This window comes from Saccopteryx leptura, chromosome 1 (assembly GCF_036850995.1).
Source record: "Saccopteryx leptura isolate mSacLep1 chromosome 1, mSacLep1_pri_phased_curated, whole genome shotgun sequence".
Classification (NCBI taxonomy): Eukaryota; Metazoa; Chordata; class Mammalia; order Chiroptera; family Emballonuridae; genus Saccopteryx; species Saccopteryx leptura.
Window position 1 is genome coordinate 9,657,917 of NC_089503.1, and position 9,295 is coordinate 9,667,211.

A 9,295-nucleotide genomic window follows, 5' to 3' on the forward strand; every position below is an offset into this window, starting at 1 on the left:
ACCTGTAGCGCCCTTGGAAGTAATGGAGAGATATTCTCAGATGGTTAATTTTTTTAAAGTTGTAATTTATTTAGAGTAGTTTCACAGAAAAAATTGAGGAAAACTTAGAGAGATTTCACATATAATCCGTGATGCCCACTCACACGTAGCTTTCCCCATTATAACGTCTCACACGGAGGGTATATTTTTGTCACAATTAATGAATCTGCATTGACACACCATGATAACTCAAAGTCCTTAGTTGACCTCAGGGTCCCCTTAGTGTTGTATATTCAGTGAGTTTGGACAAATTATAATGTCATGGAGCCATCATTACTGTGTCATACAGAGAAGTTTCACTGCCCTAAAAGTGGAGGAGGCTGATTTTCAGCATTTAACTCCTGGGCATTTGAGCCATGACAAGTGGGCACGGAAAGATAGTATAATTCCGTTTGGTAGTCACAGAGGGTGAGGACTAGACTTTGGAGTTTAAAAAGAAAAAGGAGTCTTTCTACAGGAGAGGGCTGACTGAAGGAGGTCATTGGAAGACGCTGGGAGGTGTTTAGACTCGTCAGGGGATTCAAGTGTCAGCCGATGGGACTACCCGGGGTGACGGTGAAGTGTTTGGGGGCTTTGCAGCCTGAGAGTAAAATGAATGATGTCTGATGACAATGGTCGGTCTGCACAGCACAATGTAGACAAACCACTGAGCACCGCTATGGACCAGGCAGGTACGGGGGAAATCCAGCCATCATCCTATCTGGTCCTCATGATGTCCCCGTGAAGTGGATCACAGCCCCATCTCAGAGAAGATGAACTGAGACTCTGAGAGGCCGGAGCTTCTCCCAGCAGCTCGAAATTGCTGGGTGTCCCTGACAGGCGCTGACTTTTTCCTTTCTGGTTTAGAGCTACAGAGACAGTGGACTTCCTTCCTGAAGGGACAGATACAGTTATTGCTTCCTCAGTCTTGGTCCCCTGAGTCCATCCTTCAGCCGTGGTGAGGGGAGAGTGAGAGACAGAGCTGCAGGGAGCCCGGGACGAGGTCAGGGAGGCGGAGGGGCTGTGGGAGTCGTCTCCAAGCTGCTGCGGAGGAGGGTTCTGTGGCTCCCCCAGGCTGTCACTGGTTTTGGGATCGGTGCTTCGCGAAACCATACCCAACAAGAGCCAGAGCGCCAAGTGCACTAGTCACACCTGCTCCCACCTTGAAATTTTCTACCTGAAAGTGAGCAGTTCGTGTCAGAGTTGACAGCAAGTCCAGGCGGGTCCTTCCTCCCTCCCGAGGGGCTGGAGGTTGCACACACTTTCTGTCCCCTGCCCCAGGACCTGTCCTCTTCCTCCCTCCTGCTGCCCTCCCAGAGTCCTCCCCCACAGAGGAGCTGGCCATGTCCCCACAGCCCCTTCCCTGGGAAACACAGGTGCGACCACTTCTCAGTGGCGGGCTTGTCTGAGGCTGTCCTGACAACGGGCAGGTGGGCTGCTGGAATGCTTCGGGGAGAGCTTCCTGGGGGAGGCCATTGTCCCTGACTTGGGGGGACAAGGAGGAGGGTTCATGCCTGGGTCCCTGGGTCCAGAGCTCTGGGGTTAAAACTGGGACTGGGTCTGTGGTCTGGATGGCAGTAGCCTCTACCCCCCTGCCCAGGGCGGGTGTAGAAGAAGCTGAGGGGAGACTGTGGGCAACCATGGTCACAGCTTCCCTGTGCACTGAGTGCTGGTCACAGGTGCAGCCTGGAAGCTTCTGTCTCCAGCCCCAGCTCTGCCCAGAGCCCCGGACTCATACGTGCAGCTGCTCCTCAGCCTGTCCCCCTGGGTGTCTGACGGGCCACCTGGAACATCCCACTTCAGCGTCACATCCTTCACGTCCCTCCCCACACGGCTCTGCTGTCCTCCCCTCCTCTCCCTGCCCGACCACCCACGCCCTCGGCCCGAGCCCTGGAGCTCCGGTACCACAGCAGAGAGAGTGGGACACTGGGGTTCGAATCCTGCTTCTGCCTCTTCCTAGCTGTGTGGGGACGACACACTCGGGAGCGGTGCCGGGGGAGGGTGGAAGCTGGGCCCAGGTCCTACAGGACAGTGTCCTGAGCTCTTACACAGGCCCGCAGACCCGGAGCGGGTCCTGCCTGAGTGCTCGCTGGGCCTCAGCAGACCTGTCGTGGTCCCGGGTTGGCCAGTCCCTGAGCACCCACAGGGCCATCGGGAGCTGCCTCTAGGGGGGTCGTTCTGGAGGCTACGAATCCTCAAGTTACAGATCTGGAGAGTCCCAGAGGTCCTCCAATCTTCCCCTCCTTCTGCACATGGGGAAACTGAGGCCCAGAGAGGGAATGACCTGTTTAAAGATACTCAGTGGATTTGAAGCAGATCCGAGATTTGCTGTCTGACATCCTGGCTCCCAGCCAGCGATGAGATCCTACCTTTGCGTCATTCAGGACAATTTCTCCCTCTTTGTGCATATCACAGTCACCCCCACCCCAAGCAGACCTCCAGGAGGGAGAGGGAGCTCCATCCCCAGAGAGGACCTTACCTGCTGGCTTCGGGGTTTGCCATATCTCAGATCGGTGACAAAGTGTTCACAGTTTCTGGAGAATACACTGTACTTCATCTCCTTACCAATCATCTCCTTTGCTGAACTGATAATCTTGTTCACTGGTAGTGGTTCATACTTGTGGTCCAAGTAGTTGTTGATGCGGTAGAAGCAGCCCCCCACCACCTTGGTCAGGAGCTCCCTTTTCACCTCCCCTCTGTCGCTCAGAACGGAGAAGAGGCTGGAGGAGCCGGCTCCAGGGTACTCACCTGCAATCAGAGACAGGAGCATCAGGAACTGCAGGGCAGGGCGGGGAGGGAGAGGAGGAGTCAGACAAGAAAGAAGGACAAAGGCAATCCACTATTGAGCTCATAGTTGCTCCACAAATGTGATTGGAGGATTCTCAGATTTTGTCTGTTCACTTACCAAGCTGTGAATATTTTTTATGTTAGTGATGTTGTGACAGTCAGTGGCTCTCAGTGTGTTCCATTATCTGAATACATTGTCTAGATCACCAATCTTTATTGCTTTTTCTTTTTCTAGATTTTATTTATTCATTTTTAGAGAGAGAGGAGAGAGAGAGGGAAGGGTGGGGGGAGGAGAGGTCCGATCAAGTCCTATATGTGCTTTCATCAGGCAAGCCCGGGTTTTGAAACAGTGACCTGAGCGCTCCAGGTGAACACTTTATTCACTGCGCCACCACAGCTCAGGAGATGTTTGGCTTTAAATTGTTCTCATTGTGTTAAAAATCTTGTGACAACTACACTGTCAGCAGTCCTTACTTGGAGGAGCCAGATGGACCACGTATCCATCTCCCACATAGATGGCCCAGTGCGAGTAGCCAATGCGGAAAATCTCAATCAGGTCTCCAGGCTTGGGTTCTGCACGATCCTGCAAGAGAAATCCAGGAAGATGTGGACCGGTTTCCGGAACAGCAGACCCTGGTTGGGGAGCGGCAGCTCGGCCTGGGGACCCCCTTGCTGGCGTTCATCACCTAGTGACAGTGTGTTGGAGGGGCAGAGCTCAGGGCTCTGTGAAGTCCTCAGCCTGCTGTAGCTTTTGTATTTTTATTAAACAGTTTTTAATCCATAAGAGGAAATTGAGAAAGTCAAACAGGTAGAGGAAATGGGCTGAGGAATCAAGTATCAGAGGGAAAAGAAGGGCCCTTGGAGCTGAGAGACAGAAAGGCCGAGGCACCAGCCTGGGAATGGGGGCAGAGGGGAGGGAAGGCAGGATGCCCCCGGGGAGACCCCGCCCTCTGCAGCTGGTGGAGGTTGCCCTCCGGGAACTGGAAGTCTGGACTCTGTTCTGAGGGCTGGAAGCCTGGAGCATGAGCTTGTGCATTGGGAGGGTGAGGTTTGTCCAGTGTGTGCGTGTCATGCATGTGTGTGTGTGTGCTGTACATATGTACGCTGTGTGTGTAGTATGTACGTGCACACATGCTAGGATGCCGACGGGCATGTGCAGGTGTAGTGTGTGCGTTTCCAGAGGTTGTTGACACAACAGCCCACGTGTAAAACCCCTTCTGTGAGGCGGGGCCTCAGGCCCATCGCCAGCCACACAAGTCAGGTGAGTTTTCAGCTTCACTACCTTTCACACACTGACCCTCATGTTTCCGTCATGTCTTTCCCCGGGCTGTCCTTGGTCACAACAGTCACTTCCTCACACTCTACACCATATCCTTCATCCCTGGACCCACACTATTGGAGATGGCCACCTGTAAGACAGGGCCTGACAGCTTCTTAAAGGGCCTTGAGGCTGCAAGGGGGCTCTTGTGAGGCTTCCCGGGTTCTTGCACGGGGTGGTGGAGGTGGGGTGGGGGTGGGGTACTGAGAGATTGACAGCAGAGGGCGCTGCTGGCACTTTTCACAGCACAGGGGGAGCAGCACCATTTACTCAGGTGGGGGACTGATGTCAGAGAGAGAGAGGGACTTACCTGCCCCTCACCACACAGCTCACTGTCACTCTGCCCCTCTGCACAACCGCTTCTCTCTGCCCCCAGCACCTTCCCCACACCCGCTCCCTCCCCCATCAGACAGACATCCCCCTCTGAGGAGCTGCCCTGATCCCCAGGCAGGCTCAGCTGCTACTCTCTGGTCCCCAGCCCCCAGGACCTCCCATCTCTCCCCGCACGGGTCCTGTCTCGCTGCAGTTCCCTGTGTCTGTTCCAGGCAGGGGGATCCTGTGTGCTCAGCCCTCCCTCCCTGCATCTGCACGATGGGGACAGGGGCCTGGCTTGGAGCAGAGGACAGGGACTGAGTAAGGAGGGGGCTGGAGGGTCAGCAGGACCAGGACGCCCCCCACTCCTCTCAGTCAGCCAGGGCGGGGCAGGCCCAGAGCTGGTCTTCATCTGGGGGAGAGTGAGGGGATCTTTCACTCTGAAACTCAACGTCTAATTAAGGCAAGGTCAGGCTCACTGTCCACAGTTCCCTGAGGCAGATGAAATGTGAGCTTGGGCCCAGTCTGGGTAAAATGGTTCCCTAGGCAACAGAGCCTGATTTTGATTGGCAGCAATAAAGCCTTCCCCAGGAGCAGGGATGCAGATGGACCCGCTCCAGAATGGGCGGTGCCCTTCCCAGAATTGCCCCATTTGCAGTAAGAGCACCTGTCCACCTGCCTCCTGTCAACTGCACAACAGGATGCCACCCCTCCGGGGACTCATGTGAGTCCGAACAGCAGGGATGATGGGAGGGGAGCTGTCTGAGTCAGAGCACTGGAATTAGAATGCAGGTTATCAGGCAGAACAAATGTTCGGAGGAAAGAGAAGCGAGAACAGACCGGGCTGAGGACTCACGGAACCCCTGCAGCAGCTGAGGCCCACAGCCGGACTCACTTTTCTTGTCCCAGTCACCATCAGCCCACACTAGTGCTTCTGTCCTATTCCAGCAGGCACAGCCCTGACACCCACATATCCCTCACCAGGGGCTCCCCCCACTGTCCCAGACAGAGAGGAGGCTCACTCTCCCTGAAGACCTCCCAGCCCTGCAGCAAAAGAGACTTTTAAACAACATGCAGTCCCCCTGAGCCTTCCGCAGACGAGCTCTGGAGGTAACAGGCCGGGACACAGACTGAGGCCTTTACAGGAGGAAGCTGCCTCCCTTTCCTTCCCAGAAATACCCAGCGGACTTACCGAGGAGGCCATGGCGATGTATGGTGTGTGGTGTTGTGCTCCTGGTGGGACAGCTTTTATACCCAAGTCTGGAGTTTCACTTTCAGTTTCCTTTAAGTACCAGGAAGAACTGACTGAATGAATACTAAGTATGTTTTACAGGGAGGGTCAATATTTAACTAAGTGGACAGAGAAATGATTTCCCATCTTCCTGGGGCGGAAAGCCACCTGGAAGCAGTCAGAGTAAGAGGGAAGCCACATAATGTGTCCCTGCCTCAGACAGGGGCTCCGGCCCCTAAGGGCAGGCATCAGAGACACAGAGCTGCCAACCCCCAAGGCCCACACAGGACCTTGTCCTGTACCAGCTCCAGAGAGTCCCAGACCCAAAGGGCTGAGAGGGAGCGTGCTGGACTCCACGGGGACAGCCTTCAGAAGGAGGGCCTGGCCGTGGGGCCAGGGGCTCAGGTCCTCAGGATGCACACGGCTGTGAGAAACAGAATTTAACTAAAAGGCTAAGCAGCCAACACATAAGGTACACTCACTTCCGTCCCGTGTCACACGGCTCTACTGGAAGGCTGCAGAGAGGCCGGGACCAGGTCCCAGACACTCAGACTGGTTCCTTATAGGACCTGCAGGGAAAAGGGGGTGGAGGCCTCACTGGGGACTGGAAGAGAGTGCAGCAAACTTGAGGACGTGGGCAGAGCCTCCACCCCCATCAGAAAGCTCTTATGCGCATGGAGGACTCAGCAAGGGCACCTTCTCCCCCAACATTGCCCCCTGAGCCCAATGCCCTAGAGCAGACAGGGCTGCAGACACAGTGCTCCAATGCCCATTGGCTCCTCTGGCCCCAGGGGCAGGATGGCATTCTGAGCACGGCCCAGTCTCTTTCCAAGTGAGTCTCCCTGTGAAAGGGGTAGAGGGGTCTCTCACTGCTCACCGCCCTGCGTTAGGTCAGGTTCAGGATGGACAGAGAACATAGTGAGCTGCAAGGTCCTGTCTCTTTCAAGGAGTGTCACTTTGTCCCATTGCCTGTCCCCCATCCCCCATCTCCATCACTACCTGTTTAAGAGTGAGGGCTTCACCTTTCTCAGCCAAGAGCCAGTGGGTCTGTGGACCCGGAGCTCCAGGAGGGGCTGTCACTCTGGACATCGCCGGCCCCCGGGAGCTGCTGGGTCACTGAACTGTGGCTCCTGAGGCCTGTCTTCAGGTTAAAGTTGTCACCTGGATTCTGCAGCTGAGGGCGGTACCTCTCCCCTCAGCTGCTCCCCCTGTGGCTTGGCATGGGGGGCGTGGCTCTCAGCTCACCTTCCTGACTTATTTCTGTCTCAAGGCCTCTGCTGCTGGGTTGGATCCGCACCTGAGTGGTTCTTGTGTTTTTTTACAGCTTGAAGAGAGATGAGCTTTCTGTTTCTTATGGAGTGAGTGTTGGTCAAATAAGTCTGTAAATATGATGTGTATGTTTGCTCGCTTATTGTGTGCATTGGGTGTGGGAGACAGGCTGTAAGCTGGAAAAGTCCTTATAGCCTAAAGGCTTAGTTTTAAGACTAAGCCTTAGCCATCCTTTTAATACTAACATCTTTTCAAAGCTAAGCTTTTCCCCACACCCCTGTCCCCATCGTGGAGATGCAGGGAGGGAGGGCCGAGCACACAGGATCCCCCTGCCTGGAGCTCACAGCCCAGAGGGGTGCAGACAGACACAGGGAACTGTAGTGCGACAGGAACCATGCGGGCAGAGGGGGGTCCCGGGGGCTGGGGACCAGAGAGTGACAGCTGAGCCTGGCTGGAGGTCAGGGCAGCTCCTCAGAGGGGGATGTCTGTCTGATGGGCAGGAGAGGGAGCGGGTGTGGGGAAGGTGCTGGGGGCAGAGAGAAGCGGTTGTGCAGAGGAGCAGAGTGACAGTGAGCTGTGTGGTGAGGGGACCGGCAAGTCCTTCCATCAGCCCATGGGACAGGGTCCTGGGAGGGAGAGGAGGGTGAGGAAGGGCTGGCATGATGGGCCAGTTAAGTGCCCAAGGGCATGATTGTGCTCTCAGGCCAGAGGGATTTCAGGGGCACATGGGCCCCTTGGGAAAGCCACAGTTGGTCCTGGGGAGACTAGGGACAGGTGGAGTGTTAGGGACAAGAGGTAGGGTGCTGGTCAGAAAACCATGGAGTCACATGATCAGTAACTGGCTGCCCTGACCAAGTCACAGGTGAGATATGAAAGCGGAAGTGGAATCAGAGTGAACTTCCGGGGTCAACATCAGCAGCTGGACATTGACATGGAATAGGGCAATGGCAAGGGGACCCCAGGTCTCAGATTGAGTGGCCTGGGATGACAACAGTAGGAGGTTTGTCACTTTCAGGGGGCTGGAACAAAGTGAGTGAAAAACTGAAAAATGTCCAAATCCCAAAGCTGCCTTGACCAGGGTAGCGACATGGAGGAGCAGGGAGGCGTTGTAGGAGTGGACAAGAGAGTTAGTTATTCACTTAAATTCCTGGAAGGGAGGGAGTAAACGGGTTTAGCCACTTTAGAAAGTTGTTTGGCTGCATATGCTGGAGCTAAACACACACTCCTCAGCTTCATGACAGGGCGATTGTACTACTGGACGTACACTCTGGAGAAATGTGTGCGTACACCCATACACATACCGGTTCCGGAACACTGTCTTATTCTAAACTCATTAGCTACCGCTCCCCCACTGAGCGTGTCTAGGGCCCATTGCTGCTAGGGCTGTTGCTCCTGAGCAAGCCAGGGGTGCCCTGCGTTTCTAGCTGCAAATGACTGAGGGCGTCAGTTAGTCTACCGGGGCTCCTCCGGGGGCAGCAGCACTTCAGACTTACCACTTACACATCCGAATGGCTTAGCTTCACAGTATCTCATGAGAGACAGTTTTAGTTTCACACCCAGAGGTCTAGGCAGTTTCTCATCTTCCTTTCCCTTGTGCTACAGGCTTATTTCTTCCAGGGGCTCAGCTCTATGGGGAGATCTCAGCTCCCATGCCGTAGCTCTCTGGTCTACACTCGATATTCTAGTCTGCACATAGGCATTAAAATTCCAATTGGAAACACTTAGATTCCAGACTGCAGGTTGGCACTCCTTTCTGACACACAGGTATCATCAGCTCACACATTTGCTACGTCAACAGCGAGTTACATCTTCATTCCTGGTAGTGGGGTATATTCTTTTTAAAATTTTACACGCACATATACATTAATTAGGCCCTCCTCATTGTTTTAGAAGTGACACCTTATATGTAAGACATTATGGGAGATCTGGGCTGACAACGGTGAAGAAAAGGGGTCGTGAGACTGGCAGTTAGAGTGACACTTCTCATAGGGAAAATACGTATTTGTCACAAAAGCACATGATAAAATCAGTTGGTGTATGGTAAGTGCCACTAAGGAGCAGTCCACGGAGAGCTGAGAGCTTGGACCTAGTTACAGAGAACAGACACGCTCATGGGAAGGCCCAGCGTTTCCGTCAAGGAAATGGCAGTCACATTTAGGTGCATTGAGAACAAATTGATCGTGGGCCAGCTAAGGTGTCAGGGAAGAGAGTCACACTGTCTAGAGGAGGCCCTCTGCTCTGTGTGGCCACGTGATCTGGGGCTGGGGCCCCCAATAAGCAGCCATGTCAGAGCAGGCCCTTGTGGAAGGTGAGTTGAGCCCATTGACAGGGGACAATTGAGGAGCAACCAGAGGCCACTA

General features: G+C 54.5%; 1 protein-coding gene across 2 annotated transcripts; it reads right to left on the reverse strand.

Moving 5' to 3' along the window:
* Window positions 1–42: 42 nt before the first annotated feature.
* On the reverse strand, window positions 43–5,725 carry LOC136388064 (phospholipase A and acyltransferase 4-like). Of its 2 annotated transcripts, none has more exons than XM_066360100.1 (4): window positions 5,331–5,395; window positions 3,280–3,388; window positions 2,498–2,766; window positions 43–1,195 (listed from the first exon to the last, which is right to left on the reverse strand). In XM_066360100.1, the coding sequence occupies exons 1-4, from the start codon at window positions 5,349–5,351 to the stop codon at window positions 1,097–1,099; spliced, it is 498 nt and encodes a 165-aa protein (XP_066216197.1). In that variant the 5' UTR covers window positions 5,352–5,395; the 3' UTR covers window positions 43–1,096. The 2 variants fall into 2 exon arrangements, with proteins under 2 accessions (XP_066216197.1, XP_066216200.1); XM_066360103.1 differs by lacking the exon at window positions 5,331–5,395 and adding an exon at window positions 5,628–5,725 and having other exon boundaries at window positions 44–1,195.
* Between the last annotated feature and the right edge of the window lie 3,570 nt (window positions 5,726–9,295).